The 14,945-nt window shown below is 32.1% G+C and overlaps 3 protein-coding genes across 4 annotated transcripts in view; 2 read left to right on the top strand and 1 right to left on the bottom strand.

Moving 5' to 3' along the window:
- Window positions 1-7,313, bottom strand: part of LOC134692888 (pre-mRNA 3' end processing protein WDR33-like) — a 29,442-nt gene extending 22,129 nt beyond the window's left edge. Inside the window, exons 1-5 of one of the 2 annotated variants that reach the window (XM_063553507.1) lie at window positions 7,127-7,313; window positions 4,909-5,231; window positions 3,970-4,038; window positions 982-1,086; window positions 360-455 (exon numbers count right to left, since the gene is read on the bottom strand). In XM_063553507.1, the coding sequence (XP_063409577.1) occupies window positions 360-455; window positions 982-1,086; window positions 3,970-4,038; window positions 4,909-5,190 (552 nt within the window). In that variant the 5' untranslated portion in view covers window positions 5,191-5,231; window positions 7,127-7,313. The remainder of the gene's footprint in view (window positions 1-359; window positions 456-981; window positions 1,087-3,969; window positions 4,039-4,908; window positions 5,232-7,126) is intronic. The other variant, XM_063553506.1, reaches the window with a different exon arrangement.
- Window positions 7,314-8,141: 828 nt separating this feature from the next.
- Window positions 8,142-9,759, top strand: LOC134692603 (uncharacterized). Its single transcript, XM_063553061.1, has 2 exons — window positions 8,142-8,678; window positions 8,908-9,759. The coding sequence occupies exons 1-2, from the start codon at window positions 8,142-8,144 to the stop codon at window positions 9,757-9,759; spliced, it is 1,389 nt and encodes a 462-aa protein (XP_063409131.1).
- Window positions 9,760-9,767: 8 nt separating this feature from the next.
- LOC134692604 (uncharacterized) lies at window positions 9,768-12,009 on the top strand. The gene is made up of 2 exons (XM_063553062.1): window positions 9,768-10,452; window positions 11,102-12,009. The coding sequence occupies exons 1-2, from the start codon at window positions 9,768-9,770 to the stop codon at window positions 12,007-12,009; spliced, it is 1,593 nt and encodes a 530-aa protein (XP_063409132.1).
- Window positions 12,010-14,945: the final 2,936 nt, after the last annotated feature.

Consider the following 14,945-nt stretch of genomic DNA (forward strand, 5'->3'; position numbering starts at 1 on the left):
AAATGGGGCATAAAAATGATGGTAGGGATATTTTGAAAGTCCTTCCTACCCTCCCACATTCATTTTAATGGAATAGCCTTATTAAATAGGCATTGTGTATAATGTTCACTACATTTGGTTTAGACAAACTAAAGTTTAAAGTTAGAGAACAGAATCTAATTTTACACTTACAGGCAGACAAGGGTAACACTATATGCCACCTTAGCTGCAGCTGGCGCATAAAAATAATCTATTTATTATATCAAATTCTTTATGTAACTGTTAACTTGGTACTTCTATATAAAAGTCCAAAATTAAGGACAAAGAATTCAATAAATACTTTTGATTTAACAACAACTAAAACAAATGACAAGACTTACTTGCAAAATAGTTTCAAAGTTGAAAGTTAAACCATTCCATAAGGTGAATTCCCCACTGGATGCCCCAGTTACAAGTCTTCTACCTTCAGGTGTCCACTGAAATTGAAATATTTAGTTCATTATTGTATTATATTTAACTCTCTTTATTTTTCATTTTTTAGCATTCTAGATTCTATAAGGACAAAATTAATTTCTTCCACTTGGGTTCCAAGGCATCCATTTCAATTTTCATGAACTACCTACATATTTGAAAAATTTCATATGACAAAATGTTACTGTATGACATGTATAACAGAATAAGAGATTTCGGCTACACATCAAAGAGGCAGAAATCTTCCTCAAACAAACATATATACATGTGATGACAAAAGTTGTCAAGAAGGAAGATTTCTACACAAATTTGGTTTACTACACACTGATATATGTGATATAATAACAGTCACAAGCTGCAGTATGATTATTTTTAGAAAATGGACAAAACCTACTAGCATAACAGCAGCTAATATTTTTATATCTATACATGTAAAAATACAATGTCTGAAAGCTGTTTTATGAGAACAAGAAGCTACTGATTGTCGTAATATAGGCGAAGGGATATATCAATAAATATTTATAAACTTACAGCAAGACAGAATATTGGGCATCTGAATTTATTTGTTGATGTTCTTATAAACTTTGTGGTCACACAGTTCATTGGATTAGTTTTCATACTCAATGGTGGAGTCAGCTGAAAAAGTAATAAGATTAAACATATTAAGTCACATTGTTAAAAAAATTATAACAGGTGTATCCAATGATCCAGAAAGAAGATATTAAAAGATATTTTTGACCTAGCAATGTTAAAAGATGCCTTTATAAGCATTCTCATTTTTATGCCCCACCTACGATAGTAGAGGGGCATTATGTTTTCTGGTCTGTGCGTCCGTTCGTCTGTTCGTCCGTCCGTCTGTCCCGCTTCAGGTTAAAGTTTTTGGTCAAGGTAGTTTTTGATGAAGTTGAAGTCCAATCAACTTGAAACTTAGTATACATGTGCCCTATGATATGATCTTTCTAATTTAAATGCCAAATTAGAGTTTTGACCCCAATTTTACAGTTCACTGAACAGAGAAAATGATAGTGCAAATTTCAGGTGAAAGTTTTTGGTCAAGGTAGTTTTTGATAAAGTAGAAGTCCAATCAACTTGAAACTTAGTATACATGTTCCCTTTGATAAGATCATTCATAATTTTAATGCCAAATTAGAGAATTTATTCCAATTTCACGGTCCACTAAACATAGAAAATGATACTGTGAGTGGGGCATCCGTGTACTGTGGACACATTCTTGTTTAGAAAATGCTTCAGATGGGTTTTTTTTAATTTCAAGCATGTTTTTCATGTCCCATCGACATTGGAATTTTTCCTGTTGTTCGCCAGCCTTGGTTACTCTTATATCTGATTTTCTCTAAAAAAAGCCATTACATTGTGTCTATCCATTCTTCCAATTTAAAACTTTTTGCCAGTGATTCATTATGTCTTTATCATGTCTAGGTCATTGGGTCCAATAAATATTTATCCTTTTACTTGACCATAGTATGTGTTACCAGATTTCAAATATATATAGGTCAGAGTTCTGATTTTTAAGGTTCAAAATGAAATCCCCCGAGGCTCAACTAGTAACTACATAATATATTGGTTTTGTCTTATTGACTGAAACCAACATGGACAAAACCATACACTTTTATAGTAAAGATAGGTGTACATGTACTTTGAATCCAATATAATCACATAGTATCTATCTTCCATTTGTAGATCTAGTGAAATTTTCTTATAACTTATGAGTCCATGTAGGTCTTTGCAGTTTTTGTGTTTTTTTATTTAATCTGAGGCATACCTGCCAACTTTTGAAAATGCCCATGGGGGTTTTAGCGCGCGACAACAATTTCAAAGGTTACAATTCTTTGCGACGACTATTTTGCGCGTGCTGTTTTGTAGTCTAGAAAAAGTGTCTTATTTGTAAGAAGAGCTTACATGCCTTTTTCTTAAGTTTTTTTTGCATGATTCTAGTTATTATATCAGCAGAAAATATGAACATGTAGCTGTAAGACTAGGAATTATTATCATGTGTAAGGATACTAAATAGTTGTTGACTTTTCCAATTTAAAATTATACACAAAGAAGGACCTTTATCAGGTTTGGAACAACACCTAGGAATCCCCCCTCAATGTTAGGACATTAAAACCACTTTTTAAGTACAAATGAGCACACATTCTTATCATTTGAAGAAACTTTTCCCAAAGAACTATACATCTTATGATCTATCTGGTATTATATGGTCAACACATGTCCAAGAATTTTGATATGTTCTTGGCCTCATATCTTCTTTATTATTCAAAATAATAGGACTCTTCATTTAGAAAAGCTGTTCCAAATATAATGTCAGAATTTCCCATTTTTAATTTAATAAATCTACACAATTTCCCATTTTTAATTTAATAAATCTACACAAGAGTGACCCTTTGACTAAGGGTAGTTTCTCATTTAAGGGATTCCTCATGTTTATGTGTGTGTGTGTGAATAGTGAATAATGAATAGTACATCATACTTTAAATGATTGAATACATAAATAAAATTATGTTACAGCAAGTGTACATGTAATGTCAATAAATTAGTGAATAAACTAATATTTATTATCTTCATGGTAGTACTGCATCATTTAAGTTTGTCAATCAGCCATGCTACTATTCTTATTCTGTGTAAGAACCTCCTTGCAGTTGAAAAAACATTTGCCATGTTCACGTTTTTACAATTCTGACCAACAAACAGAGGAACACAACACAAGTTCAATATCTAGCATGTTAAAATAATCTTGAGAGAAAACATTTTTGATTGGCTGATTAATTTGATCATGAGAAACACACAATTTGATTGGCTGAACACGATTTTCCTCCATTGGACACAGTTCAAAATCGGGAACAACAATATTTTTCGTGTAGATTTTCACCAAATCGTGTTTTAGAGAGTTTTTCAGGAACACGATCGTGCAATCGTGACAAAGGGTCAAAATCGTGTAATACACGCCTAAATCGTGAAAGTTGGCAGGTATGCTGAGGACTTTTCCATTTAATCAAACATGGTACCCAGAGAAGGAAATTTTAAATTTGAGTTACCTCCCCTAGATTCAATGTTAAAATTCCAGGTTGCATTTTCACTGTACATACATGATACAAAAAAAATATATGACACCACATACAATTTCTATCAATAAATGATTAAAACATGAATGGGGAGTATGTCTTTAAGACACAGCTGATGCCCCCTATGACATTTATAACGTAATAAAGGGACATTTATAACTAAGAACAGTAATAGTGACTGCCCAAATAGGTTCTTGATATGAGTTTTGTGGTAATAAGTAAATGTGCACAAGTTTCATAACATTTGGTTTTACTAGGGGCAGGGCATAATACATAGTTATAGATACTTTACAAACATTTTTTTAGCCTTTTTTTAAGTAGTAAGTACAAACTCAAGTGACTTTGACGACACCCACCCATAGTTGACATTTCATGTGTGTTTTTTAATGTAATAGCCTTAAACTAAATGAACATACTGGTATTATTATACACTTACATCTATCTGATACAAAGCATCTGGCATAACAGCCCTGACATCTCTATCATCTCTCTGCCAACACCGATTCTACAATACAGAGTATTTATATATTAGGGCTGTTCTTAATATAATTATGCATGATCTTTGAGCTAAGAGATATTATGGACTTGATTCATATTTCCCATATTCTTTTTTGTGAGCCCAACAAATATTTAGACTGTCAATCATTCATTTGATGTGTTGGAGCTTTTGCCATTTGATTATAATAACTTAGGGACTCTGTTTTAAATTTTCCTTGTACATTGTAGTTCAATATTTTTCTGATTTTACTTTTTAGATGTATCCTTTTTACACATCTCTAAGTGTACAATAAATTTCCAAACATGTTTTTTTTTTATTCAATATATCACTAGCAATCCCAGTTTAACAATATTCAGTGAAATACTCAGTGCTTTTCAACTAAATCACCTTGCAACTGTATGTTTTATACATTTAAAACAAGTTTTACCTACTGTGAATTCATTATTATTCGTTGGATACCAATTTTCGTGGGTAGAGCCTAACCACGAAATTAAATGTTTAACGAATAACAAATTTTCTATAGGCTTGTATGCAAACTTCGTCAAAACCACGAAAATAAATATCCACGAACATGTAACTTTTCTTCAATCCACGAAAATTGGCACCCACCAAAATAAAGGAATCCACAGTATATGATATAAATTTTTTTCAATGATAAAATGTTTTGTTAGTTTTCTTGCTTAAAATGTTATTCATTTGTCCTGTCCAGTATTGTGTATTCATATGGGTTTTGCTCATATTTGAAGGTAACCTCTATTGGCAAATGTTTACATCATTTGATCTATGGTGGAAAGCTTTTCTTGGTAATCTTACCACATTATCTTATTTCTAAACAAATATTAGAGATAGCAATAATTCATTAATATATATATATACCTCTATATATTTAATCACTGCAGAATTATAATCCACTGTTTTCCTGTGTACTGCTTTCCTCATCCGTTTACCGTCAAACATAACTACCTGCCCTGCAGCAGCTTGATTCGGGTCTTTACTTGGATCAACACCACCCGGTGGTTGTGGGGTGGCATTCTGTTGTGGCTGTTGGTAACTAGGCGGCTTCTGCAGTTGTTGATGATTTGGCTTGGGTGGCATATATTGGTAATTGCTTGGTTGGAATGGTCTGCCCATAGGCATAGTGGCAACACCACCCTCCATCTTGGCTGTTGATTGTTAATCCCTCTAAGTCATTGTTAAATCTGAAATTTATAGAAATAGTTTTTACCATTATAATTTAATTAATTATTGATGCATCATATCAATTTTACTAATATGTCTATAAATAGAATTAATATTAATTTACATTAAAGATAATTTTCCCCTTCATAGTTTCCTGTTCATTGTGAGCCTAGCTCCATGTTAAAGGCTGTTCTTTGATCTATATGCTTTACTTATTTTACATTGATACTTTGGAATGAGTTGTCTCATTGGCACTCATACCACATCTTCCTATATCTATCAGCAGTCATTGATGTTCCAAATATCTTTAACAAAAGATTGAATTTCTTTAAATGCTGCTGTAAAATGCTAACAGAATGAAGGATGGCTATTCCCCCTGGGTGCAACACACTGTTGATGGCTTGACAAAAGCCATATGATTTTTTTTTTATTGAAGTTCTACAGATTTGGTTGAGTCTAGTATGACATGCATGATTTAAGTTGAAAGACATATTTTTTTTATTTCACAATATCACATTATTTTAACTATTTGTGATTTGAAGATGCTTAAAATTTGTACTTCAAATACCAGCAGATGAAATCATGAGATTTGAAATGTCATTTACTGATAATTGTAAAATGTCTTTGCACATCCATGTATGTGAATGACTACTTTAACACACCCTAATAGAAGTGCTTTGAATAGATACATTTGTACACTGACAATCCAATGTTGAGCAAAAATAAAATAAATTGTTTGTTGTTGTCTACCTACCTAACCAAAAAAGCAGCCTACCCAGGAAAAAATATTACACACATGGTTTCAAATTATTTTTTCAAAGATTTGTGCATGCTCTTATATCATGTACTTCATCTACATTTTTTTCATATGGTGGCCAAAAAATAAAGCCTTACCTACAAATGTTACAAAGAAAACCTTGGCAGATCTAGGGAGGAGGGGGAGGTCTGGGGGTTGGACCCCCCCTTTTTCTTTTTTTTTTTGCTGATCAATGCATTTGAATGGGGACATATAGCTGGAACACACATACCCCCCCCTTTTTTTTATCCTGGGTTGGGAACCCCCCCTTTTTAAAATGGCTGGATCCACCACTGGAAAATACAGAAAAATAAAAATGTGTTGTTGGTACATGTAGCTGCAGTAAGCAGTAATTTGAAACAACGCAAAAAAGTTTATATCTATATCTTTCAATTAATGTAAAGTTGTTTGTATAATCCATGCCCCCCTTTTTTTTTAATTTCACCAACTACCTCATAATTATATACAATAGAACCGATATATAATTATATATTAATTAGGTTGTTAGTTTTCTTGACAGCCCTAATTTATATATTTGCATAAAATGTGAAATGCTTTAAATAAATTAAATAATTAAAAAAAAATGATAAATCACATTAGCTTGTTATTTGATTTAAATATAAAAAAAAATTATTGCTGGTCTAATGCATGATACATATACTTGACAATGCCCTAAGTTGCTCAACAAAACCACTCATCTATTTTTCCTCTTACCAATAAAATAAACTAAACAGCTGTGGTATGATTGCCAAATAAACAGATACATTTAAAAGTATAACTGTCAAAAGTCAAAATAAAAAACAGCAATTTTAAATTTACAGAAAAAACAATCCAAATAAAAACGATCTATATGTTTTCTCTTCATTTCTGTTAAATTATTGATCAAAAATTAAGATACAAATGTCCCCCCTTTTTTGTTTGGAATTTGTTTACCGCCTCACAAGATGATTATTTAGTGCCTATTATGAGATTTTAACTTTTTCATTTCAAATCTGTCGTTAAGTAATTGTTTTGCATTATCAGTATGTTATGAGTTTTTCCCCCTGTAAATAGCCGATCTGAACAGGGGGACTTTCAATATTTTTGAGGCAAGGGAGATAATTTATTTTTATATCGAACTTTTCAGTGCGTTAATCCTAAACAAGGCGCTGCTACCAGACTTACAGTTGTGCCTATGGATATGAATGTGTTTGGTTTGCTTTATTATTTATTCAGGCAAAATGTTTATTGTCAAACAACAACAAAGATCTTCTATAACATCGTTGTCTTCTTTTCGCACGTTTCATACAAATGGCGACCAATAGTATACGCCTGCGCACAATTTCGATCGAAATTTCAAATATATTTTTGCGAAGTGAAAATTAATGAAAAGATCAGAATTATAAACACATTGTAAACAATTTACAGTACGCATGCATGCATGTGTAAGGTTTATTATAGAGTCATTATAGTAGAAACAATCTTTTATTTAAAAACTTTATTTGAACTTTAACTTTCTACATTTTTGATAGAGTGGGGCACCGGGAACACAATTTCGCCGTTTTATGAACTCATGCTTGAACTCAGGGAAAAGTTTGAGTCAAAATCAAATATAAAAATTTCAGACCATATGTTCAAACGTTATCGATGACAACACCTAAAGCCACTGATGATCCATATTTACCATCACAACATCTAGTCAACATCAAGATGGAACAGAAGCAAGATACTTACCTTAAAGATTGGATATATTGGGTTGATGAACATCGCCACGTTCAATTGAGGTATTGGGACACAAAAATTTGTATGTCAATAGCAAAAATTAAGTTTAAATCAGAAGGTGATCTACAAAAAGCAATAAATCTAGGATTATTCAAGCTTGTTGATGGAAAGAAAGAAGTTTTTGTGGAAAGAAAGCGTGTCAATAAGATTACTCGTTGCTATAACTGTCATCGTTTTGGTCATAGCCAAGTCAAATGTACACTTCCCAGAAGATGCTATAACTGTGGACAAGAGAATTGTACAGAGAAACATTGTATCAAAAGCTCTAAATGTCCAAATTGCTCAGGAAATCATAAACCTTCATCATCAAAGTGTCCAAAATTTCTCCAATGTGTTAACGATAACAGAATTAATCAGTCAGACTAAGTACAAAATGAAAATTCTCTTTATAAACGCTCAGTCATTTAAAACTGCATTTGGATTACATGACATAGTAGAAAAATACAATATTGAGATACTATGTGTAAATGAAACTTTTGAAAAACCAAACTCGCCAATACATTTCAAAGACTGGAAAGTTTATTCTTCATCACGAAAAGACAAAACTGGAGGAGGATCTGCCATCTTCATCAAACCAACATTAAATTTTGTTACTATAAGAAAGCCTGAATATGAACTTGATTCAATAGAAATGGTGTGTATAGAGGTAAAAGATAGATCAAATAAAACATTTAATATTTGGGTCCCATATGTTCCACCAGAAAAACCTAAATTAATGGAGGAACTTTGTAATGTTGTTAAAAAAGAAAAATTGAAAAATCTAATTTTATTAGGTGACTTAAACGCAAAAAGTATGGAATGGAATAATCCTAAGGAAAATTCACATGGTAAACTATTGGAAAACTGTATGACAACTTCAAATTTAATATGTACAAATGATGGACAATATACTAGAAGAAATAGTTCAAGTGTAATTGACATAGTACTTGTCTCACAAAAAATATACAGTCTGTCTCAGACTGCATAACCCTTACTCATGAAACTGTACAATCTGACCATATTGCTGTATACTTAAACATCCAAAGTGAAGAAAATGTTGAAATAGAAGAAATGGAGGAAACCTGGAACTTAAAAAAAGCAGATTGGAAAAAATGGAAAGAATCAACAAAAGAAAAATTCCAACATTTTATATTTGATAGAGAGGAAAAGGTATGTACAAGATTTGTATAACAGATTTGAAAAGGAAATTATGGAATGCATGGAAGAGTCAATTCCAAAAATTGAGAAAAAAAAAGTTCTTTGCTCATAGGCACCCGGTTTGGTGGGATGACGCCGTAAAAGATAGTAAAAAAAGCCTTAATCAAGCACAACGTAAATTCAAAGTTAAAAGTACTCCAAATAATTTTGAAAATCTTAAACAAGCAGAAATTAATTTCAACAAAGTAAAGGATTTGGCCCAAGAGGAATGGGGAAACAACCTAGCAGAAAAGCTATCAAAAGCATCTAATGTCAAGGACAAATGGAGTGTATTTAGAAAAATGACAAAGAAGCAAAATAATAACATGGTACTTCCTTTTGTTGACGGAAATGGAAATGTAACTTTTAAAGAAGAAGAGAAATGTCAACAACTAGAAACAACTTTCTTCAAGGGAAAACACTTAAATCCCATTTCCTTTGATGCAGAATTTTATACAGAAATTATGGACAAATATCATTCAATCTCAGAGGATAAAGAACAACATTTAGAAGATAACAATGATATTGATATTAACTTTGCCATAGAACAAGATGAGCGGGCTGGTGCAGTTTACAGACTAAAAAATGAAACTTGTCCAGGACCTGATAATTACTTTTCATTATTATTTATTAATGGGGATGATAATCTGTATAGCACTTTATTATATATAATGAACAAATCATGGGATGAAGGTTCCTTACCAAAATCATGGAAACAAGCAAATGTCAAGTTCATCAAAAAAATTGGTAAACCAAACTACAATAATCCCTCATCATATCGTCCAATTAGCTTAACAAGCATATATATATACTAGGTAAACTAATGGAGAGAATAGTAACATCAAGGTTAGAAGGTTATGTAGAGTCAAAATTTATATTAGATAAAGAACAAGAAGGTTTTCGACATTTCCGCTCCACCGACAATGCTTTATTAACATTTGTTCAAAACATCTTTAATGGATTTAATAAAGATGAAAGTACTATCGCATTAATGATTGACCTTGAAAAAGCCTATGATAGTATTTGGAGAGAAGGACTTTTAACAAAACTACATGGATATGGAATAAAAGGTAAAATCTGGATGTGGATAGAAAATGTTTTAAAAGATAGAGAAGCAAGATGTAATATAAACAAGCATCAGGGACAATGGTTTAAAACTCAAATTGGGCTTCCACAAGGATCAGTAATATCCCCCTTACTTTTCAACATCTTTATTATTGATATTTTTGCCAAAATTTCCTCTAACAAATGTAAATTTGCTGATGATGGGACAATCTGGAAAACAGGCAAAGACAAACATGAACTAGTAAAGGAGTTACAAAAAGATATTAACTCTATCCATGAATGGTCAACAAAATGGAGAATAAACCTTAGTATAGAAAAAACAGAATTTTGTGTATTTTCCAGAAATGGTATGACAAAAGAAAACATCAAGATAATGTTACAAGGAAAGGAATTAAAATACAATCCAAACCCCAAAATTTTGGGCCTTACTTTAGATGAAAAATGTAATTTCAACAAACACATAGACACTGTTGAGCAAAAAGCACAAAAATCCTTAGGGATAATCAGAAACATCAAAGGAATAGCAAAGGTATCTACAAAAATTTTAATACAAATATATCAAAGTATAGTGCTATCTACAATGTTATATGCTAGCAGTGTATGGCAAATCAACAACAACATGCACCCATATAAATAAATTAAATGCTATTCAAAGAAAAGGACTAGCCTTATGTCTCAACCAACCAACAACAGCTAGTATAGAAGCCTTAGAAGTAGTAGCAGGAATACTACCACTGGACCTCAAAAGAGAAGAAGCCGGTATCAGACAAATTGCAAAAATAAAATCAAATAAAATCACTATCCCTATTAAACAAATTTTTGAAGATTGGAAAAATATAAATGAACCTGAAAAAATAATCTCACCAATTGGAAGAATATTATAACAGGCTGAAGACATGAAAAGGGCAACAGAGATTGATTCTGACTGTATAGAGTCTCAATTTGAATTCCGAGGGTTAGCAGCCTCAAAATCACCACCAGAGTATTGGAACAATCTCGGAAGTTCAAAGTCTAGATCAGAGGAACAAGCATTTCAGGGAAAAAATATTATTTTGGAAAAAATACATCAACTTAAAAATAATACAACATTAGCTTTCACTGATGGCTCCTGCAAAGGAAATCCAGGTCCATGTGGTGCTGGGGCAGCTATTTTAATATCAAACAGCACAGAACATGTGGAGTTAACCCAGCCAGTTTCCAATAGAGGATCTATTTTATTAGGGGAATTAGTAGCTATCAAGCTAGTAATAGATTTTCTTATAATTCCAAACAACAGAAAAAACACTGAATCCATACAAATTTTCTCAGACAGCCAATCAGCAATTGGAATTTTAACTTTAAATTGGAAATCTGATAATTATGGCAAAACTATTCATGATATTAAAATTGGTATATTGGCACTTAAATCTGAAGGAATCATTGTTTCCATTGAATGGACCCCTGGACACGCTGACATACAAGGTAATGAACTAGCAGACCAACTAGCTAAAAAAGCAGCACAGGAGGCAGAAAAAATACAAAGCATTCCACTATTTACAAAACAAGATATACAAAAAGGAGCAAAAGACAGTGTTATGGTAAAATGGCAAAACCGATGGGACACCAGTGATAAAAGAAGAAGATATTATGCCTTTCAACAAAATGTAAAAAATACACTTCCAAAAGACAAGCCGTCAACTGAAATATATAGAATAACTACTAGTCTAAGAACAGGATATTGCAATTTAAACTTTTACAAATCAACAATATGCCCAGCACTCATCGACAAATGCAGCTGTGGACAAGTAGAAACAGTTGACCATTACTTACTGGATTGTGAAAATTATGAGGAGGCTAGAGAAAAACTCCGCTCAGCACTCTACTTCATAACAGCAAAACTAACACTTGAATCTGAAGTATTGTTAGCAACAACAGAAAATGATATTTACAAACATCACATAGAAGATATTCAACATTTGTTAGGGGTCTTTATTAAAGATACTGGAAGGTTCACAAAATAGATAGTTAAGGTTTTATATTAAAGGGTTAATTATTTATTCAATTTTAATTTAATTTTTTTTGGGTAATTAATTATTTAATTATTTATTCAGTTACATATTTTTTTCTGCAGTGCCACATTATAAATACAAATGTACCAATGAGTTTTATACAAAAGTAACGTAAATTTACCAGTGTGATTCAAATTACAGAGAGATTATAGTGTCAAGTTGACACTTCTAAAGACTAAAGATTTTGAGGTGTAAAAACTTCAAATGATGAGTGAAATGGAAGAAATATGCCGGTAAATTATATTATTAAAAAAAAATATCATGATATTTTTTTTCATAAACATAGACAAAATCAGTTCGGCACTTATCGCAAAGGACCGAAAACAAACAACGATTTTCGGCCAATTTCTTGAATGAAAAAAAATCGAAGAAAAAGAAGTATTTCTTTGTAACTCTTTGATTAATTGCCCTAAATTTCTGTTCATTACACCTTTGACATGTCTGCTTTTCACGAAATAGATCTAATAATTAAGTATTGTTCACTTGAAAACTGCACCGGTTATTTGGTTTAAAATATATATGTGTAAAAACGGCGAATATGTGTCCCCCTTTGACAAAACATCAGGAAATTTCAAGTAGACTTTAATCTAACTTTTCAAACGATTTCATTTTTCAAAGGAAACCGTGACTTTTTAAGCTAAGAATATTTTGTTTTTGAAGTAAACTTCATATAGAAATATCACTATACTTAAAAAAATCATGAAGACCTGAACATAAACTGTAGAAAACATCATGCATGGGAAAATGAGCAGCCGGCCAACTCTATATATTGTTTTCATTTCAGGAGTGAGCACATCCTTACTGTAAAGTTTTCTGCCATCGAATGTTTGGTTTGAGATTTCAGATCAGTTGTCAATCTTGTTCCAGTCATTTGACACCCAACTTGAAATATCAAAGAATTAATATATAGATATAGGAAGATGTGGTGTGAGTGCCAATGAGACAACTCTCCATCCAAATAACAATTTAAAAATTAAACCATTATATATAGGTTAAAGTACGGCCTACAACACGGAGCCTTGGCTCACACCGAACAACAAGCTATAAAGGGCCCCAAAATTACTAGTGTAAAACCATTCAAACGGGAAAACCAACGGTCTAATCTATATAAACAAAATATATATATTTTAACAAAAAAACACTTTACGTACTCTTGTAAAGGATTTCGCAGCCTAGCTCTCATCAATCACCGTAAACAAAATATAGTGTCTATGAAAACAGGCACAAAAGACCAAAATGACACAGACATTAACAACTATAGATCACGTACGGCCTTCAACAATGAGCAAAGCCCATACCGCATAGTCAGCGGTTTACAGGATTGATAAGTATATACACGGATCGTATGATGGCTGAATTTACGGGCTCGGTTAACAACATATATTACCGCCGGTAAATTTTAAGATGTGTAATTCCGTTTGAAATAAGTTTTCTATGGGTACAGACAAACCAAATGCAAATCTTTTTATTTATGGAGGAAGTTGTGGTTAATTTTTGGAGTATAAATAGACCGACATCTAATTCCAATAAAGATAGGAAGTGCGGGGTTAAAGGGCGTAAAATATATAAGAGGGGATATATATGAGGATACAAAATGGTATAGATTGATCTTGGAAAAAAGATGGCAGAAAACAAGGACAGGAGTAACATAAAGAATATGACAGGGTAAAACTTGTTTATGAGCGATCAATTCCCATATTCAACTTGATTCAACTTGATTGAGAGATTTCAGAACCTATATAACTGCACGACATTACTTTTTTTGGGTACTTCTAAATCACGGCTGTTCATGGCGTTATCCAATATTTACCCACCTAGCTTGAAATGAAAGCAATATGGTAAAACATTATACAAACACCAATATGAAAAAAGATCAGTCGTGTTTGTGGGTGAGGTGGAGCACTTTCTGGGTGTAACGGAACGCGGAGCCGCTAAAATTAACTGGAATGGGTCACTATTTTCAGCTTCGTATTATAGGATAAAGACCAATCAGAGTGTTGTAATCATTTTTTTATTGTAACAGATAAGTGCACTTAAAATCACTGTTAATAAATATTTCAGATATTTACCACTTTACAAAATGGTTTTACAAAATTTCTACAATAATATATTATAAAATGTCACGGTCCCCTATTGGAATTCATAAACAAAGAAAAGTTAAGCTATCATTTCTTCCACGAAATAGCGCGTAGAATCATGCATGCATGATAGTTAGAAAAAAATATATAGGGAATCACTGAAGCGTGACGAAATCGGGCCCCTCTTCGGATTTGTATTTTTTGTAATCAAAATATACATGATATGTCTATCTATCTTCCCGTCAAGGAGTCGACTCATATTTGAGTGTATACATATACTCCAGCGTGAGTGAACAGCTAAAAACCTTCAAGTATGTACAATATGAAAAGCATGAAAGCATGCAGATGTATACTAAAGTAAAGTAAAGTAATCTTTATTTAAAGTCGGGTTGCATATATATACATAATAACAATGAACATGAGCTCTTAAGAGCTCTTTAACCGACTGATATTAATAAACAAAACATACATGTAATAACATCAGACACACATACAACACAAACATGCAAACCGATAGCAAATATATATATTAATACATAGATAGCACATGCAGAATAAAAGCTAAGCAAGATAGATTAAAACAAATGTCTAATATCAGCACATATACAGTAGCACATAGTATTTATATAACAGTAGCACATGCAAACTTAAACACTTTAAGCACAAACAAAAGACTGCATGCAGCTATAGCAAAGGTAATGCATAAGCAAAAGAAATAAATGGCTAAATAAAAAATAAAAATAACTGCAAAAAAATAAAACATTAAAAAAAAACCCAAACAAACAGCAGGCTTCGAGATCAAGTTATTGG

The sequence above is a fragment of the Mytilus trossulus genome, chromosome 12 (assembly GCF_036588685.1).
Source record: "Mytilus trossulus isolate FHL-02 chromosome 12, PNRI_Mtr1.1.1.hap1, whole genome shotgun sequence".
In the NCBI taxonomy this organism is placed as follows: Eukaryota; Metazoa; Mollusca; class Bivalvia; order Mytilida; family Mytilidae; genus Mytilus; species Mytilus trossulus.

Bases quoted from the DNA above. Each gene is read 5' to 3' on its own strand.
- LOC134692603 (XM_063553061.1), top strand. From the start codon at position 8,142: ATGAAAATTCTCTTTATAAACGCTCAGTCATTTAAAACTGCATTTGGA. The intron at 8,679-8,907 runs GTAATTGACATA...TATATTTGATAG, and splicing joins CTAGAAGAAATAGTTCAAGT to AGAGGAAAAGGTATGTACAA.
- LOC134692604 (XM_063553062.1), top strand. From the start codon at position 9,768: ATGGAGAGAATAGTAACATCAAGGTTAGAAGGTTATGTAGAGTCAAAA. The intron at 10,453-11,101 runs GTAATTTCAACA...ATACAACATTAG, and splicing joins CCTTACTTTAGATGAAAAAT to CTTTCACTGATGGCTCCTGC.